The sequence below is a fragment of the Phasianus colchicus genome, chromosome 2 (genome assembly GCF_987193195.1).
Source record: "Phasianus colchicus chromosome 2, bPhaCol1.hap1.1, whole genome shotgun sequence".
Classification (NCBI taxonomy): Eukaryota; Metazoa; Chordata; class Aves; order Galliformes; family Phasianidae; genus Phasianus; species Phasianus colchicus.
The window spans coordinates 63,523,205-63,538,345 of record NC_143437.1 but is presented as its reverse complement, the minus strand read 5'-3'; the positions used below and the strand labels follow the sequence as shown (position 1 = coordinate 63,538,345).

The window sequence follows — 15,141 nt, the reverse complement described above, 5'->3', positions numbered from 1 at the left end:
TACTAGAATTATTGTGGGAATCCTCTTTATACTGACAAACAATCATCTCTTTGGCCGTGGTGCTGAGAAAGCTGTATTTTTCTCAACTGTTCTCAGGTGAGTTCTAACTCATTTTGGTGTAAGGTGACTTCAGACCTCTTCAGCTCATTGTCAAAAGCTCATTGGCTAACTCAGGGCTTCCTGATACGTGGCCTTATCTATCTGGGCTATAGATATCCCCCAGACACAGAAAGAAAAGCACTGTGGGGTCTCTAAGGAATACAGCCATGAGGAATTGTCTGTCACCACCACCTGGTTGGCTGGTAGCCTGCTTTGTCTGCTTGTGAGAGACCCTAAGGAAAGACATTGGTCCCGCAGGGTTTCTGTGACTCATCACAGTGGTGACAGTCTACACTCACCTTCCCTCTCTAAAAACCTCTTTAACAGGTGTGCAAGCAGCAGTGTATTTATATCTGTGTGCATAGCATATGGGCAGTAAGGTTGGCACCTGTGGCATGCGTCTACCCTACTATGTATGAATTGTATCACATTCAGTTATTTGACAGGAAAGAGCCCAGTACAGATGTACTCTAAGACAGATAGTATGTCCCACCCCAATGATAAAGTTGGGCATTGCAGACCTTAGCAGAGGACCTTAGCAGAGGCCACTTACTTTTTCTTCATATATCTATTGTAGTCAATGAACTGTGGCATGACCACATGGCTCTGTGAAGACAGAAGCTCCCAAACCACAATGATTTCATTGGTTTCACTCCTGCCTCACTCTGGAACAATAGAGAGGAAGACTGCCCCTGCTCTGACCCCACAGCCAAATCATCTTGAATTCTGTTGTCGAGTTGGCTGTAGGGGAATGACCTTCACCTTTCATGCTCCCTTGAAGGTGCACACTTCCCTTAAATTCCTGTCTCCTGTGACAGTGTAAAAGTTCTCCCAGCAGATGGCATTGCCAACTGAAAAAGCCACAATTAAGAGCATTACTTTGGTTCAAGTGCTTAATGAAAAATGTTAAAGACGGAACAAATCTTTTTGCTGAAGAGGACTAAAAGGACCTGCAGCTGCTCTTTCCCCCTATACTCCACCCAAGCTCTCTATCCCACCAACAGAGATGTGTTTACTAAATGAGTTGTGATTCATCCCTCCTACATTGCATCAGCCTCTTCATTTTTGCTGTCCCTAAGGGAATCAGATCTGAAGCACTAAAACCAGATTATGTGGTAACAAGCCATGCTTGTTGCTGTGAGGACCAGAAAAACAATTACAAAAATTGTGACTTAGTTATTCTGAGGTCTTTGTAGTTCAGAGAACCAAAATGGAGCAAGAAAGAAATATATGCAAGAATAGGGTACGCTGCAGTCAAACAAAAGTCCATGTCAAATAAGGAAGTCTTGCACCATGCTTACTCCTGACTCCAGATGAAAGTCATTCAGCTATGTTTTTCAGCGCCTGCTCTCTGATTCTTCCCTAGAAAGGAAAACACAAGTCTTCTACAGAATTACAGTTTCTCAGATGTGAATTCTCCCATGATTGTCACCTTCATGATGTCTTATATGCATATGCCTCTGGTAAGTTCTTCTTGGCAGAAATGTGAATGAAACCTTCATTCCAAGGAAAGTAAGGAATGGATCTATTGTTGATGACAGGGATTTTATCCATATTCCAAGATTTGTATCTCCTATTTCTTTCTTATATTAAGTCCTAATTGGTTCTAAAACAAATGTTAAGGAAGCTGAGGTTCAGTTGCTGGCACATGTTTTGCCAGAGCTTTCTAGCAGTTTCTTCCATATGAATAGCTGGTTTGCTAGTAGTTATTAAGAAATGACTTGCTTCTCTTAAAAAGAAGATCAAATGCTCTCTTTATGGGAACAGAGGTGGTTGTTCCTCTGTGTATTCTAAAGACCAGATGAGTCTGTTAAACACTTGTTTCCTGCCTTATGAAAGATATGTAGCAATTTCTCAACCCAAAATGTAAAATGGATCTTGCTTTTCAGCTGAGTGGAAAACTACCTCTTCATCCAAAAAACAGCTGTTTACACTAAGCCAATAATAATTTTCTCATGGTTAATTCACAGCCCTGCATTCCACATTTTTAAACATCATTTAAAAGTGATGTTCTTTTAGATTTGCTCAGTATTCACTGTAGAAAATACTGTAAATTTCCCAGAACTTCCCTCTTGCTGGGATGTAGATTTATGTATGTGCTTATGCTTCTAGACCATGAGGTTCAAGTCTGCTTAGAATGGAGATGCTACTGGGGTGAAGCAATCACAGAAAAACAAACAAACAAGCAACAACAACAACAAGAAAAAAAAAACTGGTCTAATCATTGCATTTCTTTCTTTTTTTTTTATTTTTTTTTATTTTTTTTATCTCCTTTAGCCAGGGATTGCTGCATATGTTCAGGAGTGGACACTTTTTTTCCAGAGTTCAAAAAAAGTTGAAATGTCTCCTGATGTACCAGAAAATGGACTGTATTTCCCTTAGGAGCAAAGCCACTCATCTGTCTACAAAGTTGTCTACTTTGGCCAAAGATCTGTTAATACCCAAATCCACTTTCAGTGGAGCGCAGTCACCTCTCTCCTTTCCAAAACCAAAAGATTGAAAGACTTGATTCCAATTGTCTCTGATGTATGCACATAGCAATCTTCAACAAATGTATGGCTACAGGCCACATCACCTGTACCATTTCTTTTATACTTGCAACTTCTCATGGCTGCAAGCCATTTTAGAAATTTACAGATCACACACATCCACAGAATTTCCCTTGTAGATTGTGCCTGAAGTTCAGATCTGTGCAGAGAGACAGAATTGGTACAATTTTAAATTTTTTAGTTCTGTGTTGAATCCACAGATCTGAAATAGTTGAACAGTAAGTTGTCCTATAGACCAAGAGGAATTCAGTTTCTTTTTTTCATTTATAACCTTCTCACTTGACTTCATGCACTGATTTCTGAACCTACCAGCATAACTAAGATAGACAGGTACATATGGGAAGCTTTGAAAGGGATAAGGTCTCAGCTCTTACACTGTTTTCCTGTTAGAAAAATTTCTCCTTAGGTATCAAAATTCAGATAGCTAAGGAGTCCAAGTTGGGAAGCTGTGAAGAGTGAAAAAAATCCCCAGTATCTCAATTAGCTAGAATGGTTAATTTGTTCAAGCTTTAAAAAGTGGAAAAGAATTAATGGAGTGAAAAGTAACAGAAGATATTTTAGCATGTAAACAGAAGTAGCATATTAAGAGATAGCATTAGGACACAGACATGGGAGGATAGCATGAAATCTAAGCTATTTGACAATCAAGACAGCAAGATATGGTGTCATAATGTGAAGATAGCCACATTCTTCTGCATTCCCATATATTATTAAAAAAAAAAAAAAAAAAGTATAAAAGCCATTACACCAGCTTTCTCTTGCTGTTATTCCCTGCTGCTTTTCACACCAACAGTAGTGGGCTTCGTGTAACCAAATGGCCTATGGCTGTCAGAAGGCTTTACTGCTCAACCTACATACAACTACAGTCTATATGTGCTGTAAGGAAGTCTGCATGGTTCTTTAAGCACTGGCTGTGATCTGTGGCATATTTGCAGAGCTTATAAGAAAATATGTGATATTTTCATAGGATTAGAAAGCTATAAGTTGTCAGGTTTCATGAAGAAATCAAGAAGTGCTGGTGAGGCAGATAATAGAATTAATTCATCTGTAGTCAGGTAATTCACCCTGAGCAGCCAATTAGTAACTTCCAAGAAAGCAAAGCTCAGTCTTTTTCCTCTAGTATGTAAAATGATATGGCATTAAAACTTCTTTTGCAATTATGAAAACATTAAATCCAAAACATCTCTGTAGTGTCATACTGAGGACCAGATCCCACCTGCACAGCCTTCTTCAGAGCTGTGCTTTGTTTTATGTCCCGGTTCCTTTCTACCCACTAAAACTGATTTTCATTCTAAACCTAATAAATGTAATGTCTTAAAATACCATAATAATGTATCCCAATAGTTGTAAGCTGTACATGCACAGCCACAGTGCTACTTCTCCACCTGCTGCTCTGCTAAGTATTAGTGCTACTAATGATTTACGTGGTGCTACTGGGATGTGTGACACTTCACAAACATATGGGGCTGGTTCAATCATAAAGCCAGAATAACTTCCTTCGTTTCACAAACTGAGGTAATGGGCCTCCAGGGGAGGTCTGTCCACCTGGAGGGGAGGTGTGGGTCTGTGTGCAGACAAAACTGCCACTAGTAAAGCTTTAAAGAGACAAAAAGCATTACAAGAATTTTCCTAGGGCAGAAAGACCATTCTGTCTCTCTTTCTTAATTGGGCACTGAAAAATACAGTTTGCAATTCTTTCACTTGAAGAAACGAGTCCAGTTGTTATAAAAATAAAACCCATTGGCAGCACTGTAGAGCTCCAGCTCCGTTCTGCCCATGGCTTTTGGGTTAATAAAGTGAAGATTAATTTGAGCTTGATAAGACTAATGACAAACTTAAAACACAATGAACTTTCATAGAAACAGCTAGAAAAAGAATGTTTTGCAAAAAATGATGTAACATAAAACAAGATCCTCTCAATATTTACTGACAAATCCTGCAGTGAACATACACATATGTGGTGCATTCAAGAACAGTATCACACATTTGGTATAACAGCATAACTAGTTGGACTACAGCTATTTCCTCTCAAAAAGTATGCAAGACTCACTCAGCTGCAAAAGAAGGGATATAATTTAAAACATTAAAGAGAAACTTCTTGAAACTTTGAACAAGTTGATTTGTTTTGAGCTGATTTTTTCATTTCAGTAAAGCATACTTCAAAATAAAAGGATATTTCAAATAACAAAATCACCTTTTTTTCTTTTTTTTTTAAACTTCTCTCTGTTTTCACCATGGCATTGTTTTTATCCCACTTGGTAGGCACAAAATTTAATGTGAATAAATGCAAAAACACCCATTAAATTGGAATTCTGAGTTCTTTAAAAGAGAACTGTTTTTCTGAACACTTCCAGTTAATGCTTTGCAACTACTGTGGAGACAGAAGTGTTAATTCAATGAACAGAAAATAGCTGCCCTGAGAGAACAATGTACAGAGGAAGCTAACAGCAGCATGGCCTTGCAGCTCTGCAGTTCCTCTGCCTTTCCATCTCCAGACTCCTAGTTCTTCAAGGCTGCCCAATGTTCTCTCTGGCAGGACCATTGCTGCCCCTCAGCCTGACTCATGGCACAAGCATTCCCCTCCTTCCAATCAGGGTGGTCTCTTCTCCTTCACCCACATCTCTGTAGTATTTATTGAAAATGTGTTTTCTCAGAGGGGAAGATTAATCCTTTTTCACAGAGAGCTTCCTTCCCTTTTTAGATGAAGCTTTTTCCTGAAATCATATATTTTATTACAGAGAAATAAAAGAATGCTAAAAGTAGTCTCAGGTGAATCACAGAATCATAGAAGTGTAGGGGTTGGAGAATCGTAGGGGACCTCGAGATCATCAAGTTCAACCTGCTAAAGCAGGTTCTGTAGAGTAAGTTGCAGAGGAAAGCATCCAGATGGATCTTGAATATCTTCAGGGAAGGAGTCTCTACAACCTCTCTGGGCATCCTGTTCCAGTGCTCTGTCACCCTCACAGTGAAGTTTTTCCTCATACTTGTGTGGAATTTCCTGTGTTCTAGTTTGTGCCCATTGGTCCTTGTTCTGTCACTGGGCTCCATTGAAAAGAACCTGGCCCCATCCACCTGACTAATGCTCTTTAGATATTTATAAGCATTGATAAAATCTCCCCTCAGTTGTCTCTTCTCCAGGCTGGACACTCCAGGTCTCTCAGCTATTCCTTACAAGAGAGATGGTCCAGGCCCTTTTTCATCTTTGCGGCCCTCCCCTGGACTCTGTCCAAAAGTTCCCTGACTTTTTTGAATTGAGGAGTCCAGAACTGGACAAAGTGCTTCAGATGTGGCCCGATCAGGGCAGAGTAGAAGGGGAGGATCACTTCCCTTGACATGCTGGCCATGCTCTTTTTAATGCACCTCAGTGAAGTTGTGGGGTTCCTTGGCTGCTGTCTTTCCACTGTGTGGATATTATCTGCTCCTGGTCATAAGGATTGTTCAGCTGGTGGTTCTCAGACACAGCCTCTGCTTTTTACTTTAAAAAATTCTGTATAAGAGGTGATGAGAGGTACATTTTTGCTGGTAATGTTGTTCAGCTGGCCATCTGTCTGACTTAAATATGATTGTGATTTTGTTTTGCTGTGATCGATGATTAAAGTGATTGCAGATGTGACTTGAGCACTATAAGCATATCACTTTCAGAGCATGTAGAAGCAAATCCAGAGCTCGCACTATTCTCTTTCATCCCAGCACCTCCCAACATTGGTCCAGACACAAAGAATTCTAGTTTCAAGGTCCGATAAACATTGCTTCCAACTATAAGCAGCTACTAAATCGCACATTATCTATGTAGGGACAGACATCATTTCTCATAGTTTGTAGGGGATTTTTATCTTGAGTTTGAAAAATAGGGCAGTTCTTCAAAGTGGAGAAAAAAAAAAAAAAGAACTTATTCTGTGTCATGCTTTCTGAAAGTTTGAAACTTCCTCATCCCACTCCTCTTGTCTGGTAAGAGGTTGTGAAAAAACAGCCTGTTTTTTTTTTCCCCTAGAAGTTCGAATATTGATATTAATATAAATTGTAAAATGAAAGTATCTACTTCTTGGCAAATAGGTAGAAATTATATTAAAGAATAAGAATAGAATAAACATATGTAAACCTGAAGGCAAATTAATCTGACTTGGTTCTAGTTGGATTTCAAAAGGCATATTTGACAGTTTGTCTTGCAGAATTTAAGAAAAAAAGTTAAGAGAGAAAGTCCTTACGGAGTTTTAAGTTTGCTGAAAATTGGAAAAAGTAGTGCATCTGTACTATGAACAATACTGCTTGTATCTTTTAAGTGACCTGGAGGGGGGTGAAAATCAAAACTGTGATATTTGCTAATTATATGAATTTATTCTACACAGTTAAAAACAAACTGCTGATAAAAGAACTGTTTGTATGTCTCAATAGACCAGAAAGCAAAATGACAGGAGCAGGCAAACTGGTGTTCAGGGTGAAATTCAGTCCTCTCTTCATACATAAACAGATAGACTCTGAGCTGAATGAAAATATTGCTTAGAACTTGTATTAAATTAAATCTCACTACAATATCAGCTCAGTGTTTCAAGCATGATAAAAAAAAAAAAAAGAAAAAAAAAAGAAAAAAGCCATTCAAATTCTAGAAACTGTTACAACAAAATAGAAAATGATATCATTATGGCACTGTAGAAAACTGACCTGGCTGCACCTCCAGCGTAAGTCTGGTAAACCCCGGCTTCATCCCCTCGTGTCAAAACTGGTACTTGTATCCTGGAGAATGGTACAGGTGGCAATATGGGTTAAAAAGGTATGCAGCCCAGCAGACAAGGAACTCCCTAAACTGCCTGGTATAAGGGGTCAGTGTACCATTGTTATCTACTTGGTACAAAGGCACAGATTCTTCCTGTTTTCTAGACCATCTAAAGGGCTATCCGTCAGTGAGCAGTAGCAGGCTTAACAATATCACTACATCTTGTTTCAATCCCTCCTTTTCTTTTGAAGATTGTAGCTAACATGCTATGACCTTTATTGTATCCATTTATTATAACTCCAGCAACAATCAGAACAACAATTGCAGCCCTGTATCATTACAATTGCAATTATACATACAGCAATTAAAAAAACAAAAACAAAAACAAACAAAAACAACAACAACAACAACAACAAAAGATTATCAATAAACAGTTTCTTCAATCAAGACCAATCAGGTAACCATGAGGTCAGCTTATCCCAGACTTTCTCAAAACCCCATGTAGTGTCATCAAGGGATATTTCATGCTCTAGCTTTTGTTAGCTCTTTACATATTATGCAAAGAAATTGTACATAAATGGAAAGAAACCAAACAACCTTTTCAGCAAATCCAAGTCTATACTTATAAAAACTAGTTATTCCTGAGTTTTATGTTCCCTTTCAGGAGCCAACCACAATGAGAGCTTTAGTGGCTAGATGAAAAGAAACACCATCATGCACCAAGAGAATCCAACCAGAAAAAAAAACATACCATTTTCTGAAAAATAGGTCTCTCTTTCCTTTTGAAGAAGGATATGCTTTTTCTATGTTAAGGGAAAGTAATGTATGTGATAGCTTACTTAGATGGCCATGTATGTCACTAATCTGTGAAGAGCAAATGCCATACTAGCACCTTCAGCTAAGTCTTAAAGAAGTTACCTGTTCATCATGGGGCTCACCAGAATGTCATCATTTTATATACTCCATTTTATACTATTATTCTTTTCCTTCTTTTAAACATAACACGGGAATGGATACTGTCTATTTGCAGTCACAGAAATGTTGTAGCAAGAGTAACAACCCAAAAAGCCCCATGCTACTTCATCACCTAGTTTTTGAGGACCATCTCTCAAACCATAAAAATAGAAGACCAGAAGGTTACAGCCACCGCCACATTACACCTGGTGAACTTTCTTGAAATAGTCTCTATGAAAATCTAGTTGGGCTGTGAGTGCACATCCTGGGGTTTGTGGTTAACCTATGTGCCATGATAATGCCCAGTAAGAAACAGTGCAGCGTAGATAACAGCATTCAGATTCTATTCAGAATGAATTCATAGCACTGACACAACCAAATAGGTTTGAAGGTTGGTTCCCAGTTCATGAGAGCAGATAAATTTGAACCAAAAATCCTGGGTAAACGGTTGTGGCAGAAAGATGACAGTGAACAAAACTGAAAGTGGTTTTCTCACACTTTGTTAATACTTTGAGTGTGATGCCTCATACAAAAGCTTCCCTGAGAAGCCTATGAAAATTAAGCCACTGTTAGTTATAGAGGACAAATTTAAGCTATTTTCTTGGAGAAAAAGACATTTCAGTGCTATTTTAGTGCTGATCTCCACTGTAGTGAGTTTTTACTTGACTGTCACACAGTGCAGTGAGTTCATGCACTTCTGTACTTTCTCCTAAGAAACTGTTTCAAAATCGCTAACAGAAAGTGAAGGTGTTTCACTTTCACAAAAAGTGAAAGCTCTGTGAAAGTCTTTAAAAGCTGTGGGATTTGAGGAACTACTTTTCTTCTTTTCTTTTACTGGCTGTGACTGCACTGCCCTCAAAATACAGAGAGGCCACTGGAGCCTTCAGCAGAAAATGGAAAAACTGCGCACAGCGATGAATTTTTGTATCTGCTACCAAAAGACTCTGGGTTACAGCGTTGTGTCCCTGCTGACAATTGCCAGTGAGCAAATCTTTTCCTTGGTGGCCTTCAGGTGTCCCTGCAACTCTTGGAACACCCTGTATGGCTGTGTCTTCCTCCTAGTGCCAGCCCTCCTTCTCTTTCTGTTTGGCTACATGGTGAATGCAAGGACTTGGCTCCTGCTTACAGGCAGCTGCTCTCTAGAGAAGAAACACTGCTGTGGCTCTTGGGGAAAAGGCTGCTTCTACCTGAAAGTGCTGGCACCGGTGACAGTCAGCATCTTGGTGGCCCCTCTCACCTGGATTGCAGTGGCCCTGCTCAGCGCAAGTTTCTATGAGTGCGCAGCCAGCGGGAGCAGCCTCATCAGGAACCAGGTGTGCAGGGACATGGGCAACCCTAAAGCATGTTGGGAGCTGCTGGAGAAAATACCCTGTGATGAGAACGTTGTCAGACAACTGCTGAATGAGAATTCAACTTCTAAAGGTGGACTTGTCAGCTTTCGAGCACAGTCTCAGGTAAGACCTCTATGCTCTGCTCTTCCCCTAAGGACTCCTGCTTTGCCTGCTTCACACACACTGGTACCTGCTAGCAAAAGCACATGGTTAGCAAAAATTCTTTGGTCAAAAAACACTAACACAGAAAGGCAACAAGTGACTATTTTGTGCTAGTTTCTCTTTTCAGTATTTGCATAGTAATTTCTTGGCACTGGCAATGGCAAAGCATTTGTCTGGGCAGTAGACCAGCCTAGATATCAGCACTTTCCACTGCAGCTTTTCTTGTTCTGATTATGCCTGGTGCAAGCTTTTCTCTGTTACTCTTCCAAAGATCTCAGGCTTATTTATGTATGCACTAGCTGAGAGGAAGCTGAAATCATTAGCATAGGGGAAGCCAACACCTCACTGCAACAGGATGAGCTAACAAGTGAAACAAAGAAGGACAGCTTGTGTGACCATGAACCTAAAAGCTTGACTCTATTATTAATTTCAGACTTATAATGTAGGTGAACAGTTAAAATACATGTGCATCTTGTTACAGTTTCCTTCTTGTGCTGTAATAAAAAATAGCTCTTCTGAGTAGATTTTTTTTCCATTTGGAGTGAAACGAAACCAAAGTGATTTGGCAGCACTCCAGTTTTGTTTCAAGCTTGTTCCCCTTGACTCCAGGAGAAAATTAATTTATTATCACTTCTTCAGGAAAACATTAATACTGATTAATGTAGTTAAGTTTGCAGGAGATTATAATTACACACACAAAGTGTTTAAATTTGTTAGATATTTAGCATGTGGCTCCTTCAAGAAAAAGCTGAAAAAGAGCAGATTCTATATCACTGAATTCTGACAGAGTAAAAAAGGAGCAAAATTGAGGAAGATTGACTGTTATTGATTTTTCAGTGAAATCTAAAAGAAACAGACTGGTCAAATACAAATGGAAGACATATGAGAACATATATTTAATTTCTTGTATCTGACCTACTTTCAGCAAAATTACGAGCCAAAAAGTGGTGTGGATGACAACATTCTATACAAAATAGGAAAGATTTCTTATTTAATAGCCAAGTCTTTGTTCTGCCTACAAAGCATTGCTTCCATGTCTGATTCAATGTTTTGTTCTATACTCTTGCACAGGGCTATGTGAAAACACTAATAACCCATTTATTTATTTTTCAAGATTCTAGGATGGTTGCTGATAGTCACCATCATTACTGTGGCATTCATTTCAAAGTGTATCAGCCGCTGTTTCTTCCCAGTTAGCTATTTTCAGCTGAAGTTCTGGAAAATTTATTTGGAAAAGGAACGAGAGCACTTCGAAACCAAGGCTAAAGAACATGCAACCCAGTTGGCCAAAAGAAACATAAATTGCTTTTTTGAAGCCACCAACCCACCGCCATTTCAAACCCCCAGCAATGAAGACTGGCAGGAGATTTCACTCCCATATGCCTTCAGTAAGAATGATCAGTGTTACAGCATGATACACAAATACATTAATGCAAACAGAGGCAAAATCAGTACATCCGGTGAAAGAGATCAAATTTCCTGTGTTTTAAGGTTTGTGGATGAAGCACATATAAATGAGCAAGGGTTTTAGTAAAAAAAAACACTTTGTAACACTGGTAATCTTTTAACCTTACTGATCTAAAAGAAGCTTTATTCTGTGCTCTTACTGAAATCAATGAGAACTGTATGCTAAAGGCTGGTACTGTAAACCCCGGGAGACTTTTTTAAAATAAACTTCATACTTTTGCTTAAGTACATTTAAATAAGCGTATGGTTCACAATGGGATTATTATTATTATTATTATTATTGTTATGTCAATGATCATTAAGAAAAAGTCATATGTGAAACAGTAAACATCCACAGCAAAGATGTCAGCTAATACTATGTGATTACTACCAAATATCTTAAGGGCATTTGGCAGCTGGAGTGACAAAACCAAACATTTATGCCTTTCAGTAACAAAGAGGCAAAAAGGAATGGAAATTTGGACCAGAATTTTCAATTAGTTTATTAGCTATCATTTTACTTAACAATATATTTTTCAATGGAGGCTAGAGCAAGGTCAAGTCTAAGATATTCACTATCAGACAATTTCTCAAGGCAAGGAAGATGTCTTTCAAGATCCAGGATGCAGTTAACATCTTGGAGCTACATGCACGTAAAGACTAGATATATAAAGAGTGACTTCAGCTGGTCATCAGCTGGAATAAGTGAGCAAAACAATTCCAGCAAGTTACTCCTATGACTCCAGCTGCTTTAGGTAAAAACAGTGCAACTGAAAACTTCAGTTTTGAATTTTCTTTACCCCTGTCTGATCTTGATCACTTTCTGCGACAGGATTTTTTAATTAGCTTTATTACTCATTTCCTGTTACCCTAAAACTCTTCCATGGGAAAAAAAATAGGTTTTGGAATGTTTCAAGAAAAGAAAAACAACATTAAATTTCCAGTTTATATTCCATTCATATTGATTTCTATTTTTATCTGACGCATATCTATTTACTATGTATATAATACTACACAGAGTTCTGGCCCTGTCATCAGTACTTAAGCTTCTCTTGGGTGTATCCACCATATAAACTGTTTAACTTGATCTAAAATGGTGTCCAAGTGAAAATTAACATTAGGCTTATGCATAACATGGTAGCATAAGTGAAGCTTATGTTAACAGATTTTTACACCATAGCTGTAGGGATGTTATAAATCTGCAATCCCTGTTAGCTATCAGCAATGTTTTTATCGAAGAGCCTCGAATGATAAGAAACCAATACAAGTTTTGAATGAAGGATGATAGAGTTCGGTTTTTCTTTAAGAGCATTATATTCACAAGAAATGAGTCGGTCTGCTTGATAAAGGCTGTCCTTTCACATCTCCCTGAAATCCTCTGTTTATAGATATAGATATAGATAATAGTAAACTATTACTTGGAAACTTAGTCGGGGAGGGAGAAATCTCCCAAACTATGCCTGTGTGTCAAAGATGGTCAATCAGTGGCCAGGAGAAGAATGAGACTCCCTGACACCTTGAACTCACCAACTCATTTTCAGAATATTCTAAAACTCAATCTGCACTTGCACAGGGATAAAAGCATAACTCAATTACAATGTTACAGGGGGCCTGATGACCAGACTCATTTCTGGGACATTCTGAAGAAGTACTGGACATGTTCACGTAGTGACTGAGTTCCCCCTTAGTAAGTGGAGAAGGGGACACAGTCGCATAAAAGGCAAAAGACTGTCAAGTCTGTGTTTGTGCCCACCACTGATTGAACCACCCTGACTACTGAGAGATTGCTGGATCCAAGGGTCATCTCTCTGTATCTTTCTCTTTCTTTTAAGTTATATTAGAATGCTTCACAAGCCTTATTATGCAAGCTTATTGCTGATAAAGCGTAGATATATTAATCTAAGTATCATAGTAGGGTACAAATAAACATTTAACTGATTGGTATCATTTCACCTTCATGTAATCAAAAGGTATCCCAAACCTTGCAACAACTGTATGTTTCCCAGGGTTGTTTGGAGTTGGGTCATGACAGTAACAAGTGTCCAATTTGTTATTTTTGCCTCCAGGAACACAGTTATGCTTAAAATGTTTCAGTTCACCTCTCCTATTAAATAACTCCATTGTTCACTGACATCTAGGAGGCAATAAATCTGCTCTGGAGTGTTGTAAATTGGAAGGTAACAATGGCCCCTGAAATCAGCAGCAAGATGTTCCTTGACTCAGTGGGGCCAGGCTTTGCCATAGAGACACAGTAAAATTGTTCAGGATAGCCCAAAAGCATCTAGAGAAAGGTTATGCCTTTTTTTCTACCCCTGATGAGAAGGTCCAGTTAAAATGCTGTCTGAAACTGTGTTCATCCTCCCAGTTTTACCAGTTGGGCTTTTGCCATTTTCTACTCCCAAACACATCTGTAGGATGATGCCACTGCCCTCTTTTGTGGATAAAATTGCATCTTCACTTTGTTGATCACTTCCCTCCTCTTCAGCAGCAACGTTCAGAACTTCCCCACATCTAGAGAGATATCTAAAAGCTGTTGCCATGCCACAGGTACCTACCTGTCAATCAAAGGAAAATCTGACACTGACATCTCTGAGCTCACTTGAGCACTTGACACTCGCACAAGGCACCCCAGCTCAGCTGGAACACTCCTAAACAACCCTCTCTGCCAATACAGCCTGGGGAGATGAAAGGATTGAGTACAGTCCTGCCAAAATGACCTGAGAGTACTGGTGGATGGCAAGCTGGACATGAACTGGTAATGTGCCCTCTCAGCCCAGAAAGCCAATTGTATCCCAGGCTGCCTCAAAAGAAGTGTGGCCAGCAGGTCCTGCCCCTCTACTCTGCGCTGGTGAGGCCTCACCTGGAGTACTGCATCAAGATGTGGCATCCTCAGTACAGGAGAGACACAGACCTGTTGGAGCATATCCAGAGGAAGGCCACAAAAATGGTCCAAGGGATGGAACACCTCTCCTCTGAGGACAGGCTGAGAGAGCTGGGGTTGTTCAGCCTGGAGAAGAGAAGGCTGTGAGGTGACCTGATAGTGGCCTTTCAGTATCTAAAGAGGTGATACAGTAAAGAAGGGTACAGACTCTTCAGCAGTGTCTGTGGTGATGGAACAAGGGGAAATGGCTTCAAGCATAAAGAGGGTAGATTTAGGTTGGATATAAGGAAAAGATCTTTTACAGTAAGGGTGGTGAGGCAGTGGAACAGATTGCCCAGAGGTGTGGTTGATGTCCCATCCCTGGTGACTTTCAAGGAGAGGCTGGATCAGGCCCTGGGCAACCTGATCTAGCTGTGGTGTCCTTGTTCATTGCTGGGGACTTGTGACCTTGAAAGGTCCTTTCCAACTCTAAGGATTCTATGATTCTATGGTTCTATGATTCAATGAAAGGCAGGAGGATGCCCAATGTAAAGGACAGTGAGTGAGTGGCAAACCAAAGCAGACACCTCACAGTGAGAAACTGCATATTGTAGGATTTATTATTCTTAACCACAGTCAGACAGGGAAATAAAGCATATCTTACTAACTATGCTTTTAAACATCACCCAAAAAAAGAAAAAAGAAAAGAAAAAAAAAAAAAAAGGAAAAACAAAGTCATGTTCACCTGAAAACATTGAAAACATTAGGTGTCTGAATGAATATTTTGCACCCAGCATGCACTGAATACTGAAATAAAGCAACCATTTTGTTCAAGAGTATGCTTATGTGAAAAGTAAGAGCAGAGACATTTTGATCTTTTGTACTCATACCTGTGCCATGAGGATTAAGATTTTTACTCTGACCTCATCTTTGCTTTCTAGATTTCTTCACCCTTCCAACATCTGAGTGGTGCAGATGACTCAAGGAAACATTTCTACCCTGCATTTCATCTTCAGAAACAAAAGGTCT

The 15,141-nt window shown here is 39.3% G+C and overlaps 1 protein-coding gene across 2 annotated transcripts; it reads left to right on the top strand.

Moving 5' to 3' along the window:
- The first annotated feature begins 9,121 nt into the window (after window positions 1-9,121).
- Window positions 9,122-15,137, top strand: CALHM6 (calcium homeostasis modulator family member 6). Of its 2 annotated transcripts, XR_016464401.1 has the most exons (3): window positions 9,122-9,767; window positions 10,921-14,281; window positions 15,054-15,137. XR_016464401.1 is itself a non-coding variant. In XM_031611136.2 (2 exons), the coding sequence occupies exons 1-2, from the start codon at window positions 9,207-9,209 to the stop codon at window positions 11,335-11,337; spliced, it is 978 nt and encodes a 325-aa protein (XP_031466996.2). In that variant the 5' UTR covers window positions 9,122-9,206; the 3' UTR covers window positions 11,338-14,598. The 2 variants fall into 2 exon arrangements, 1 of the variants encoding a protein (XP_031466996.2); XM_031611136.2 differs by lacking the exon at window positions 15,054-15,137 and having other exon boundaries at window positions 10,921-14,598.
- Window positions 15,138-15,141: the final 4 nt, after the last annotated feature.

Coding starts and splice junctions, on each gene's coding strand:
- CALHM6 (XM_031611136.2), top strand. CDS start 9,207: ATGGAAAAACTGCGCACAGCGATGAATTTTTGTATCTGCTACCAAAAG. Junction 9,768..10,920: donor GCTTTCGAGCACAGTCTCAG/GTAAGACCTCTA, acceptor TTATTTTTCAAG/ATTCTAGGATGGTTGCTGAT.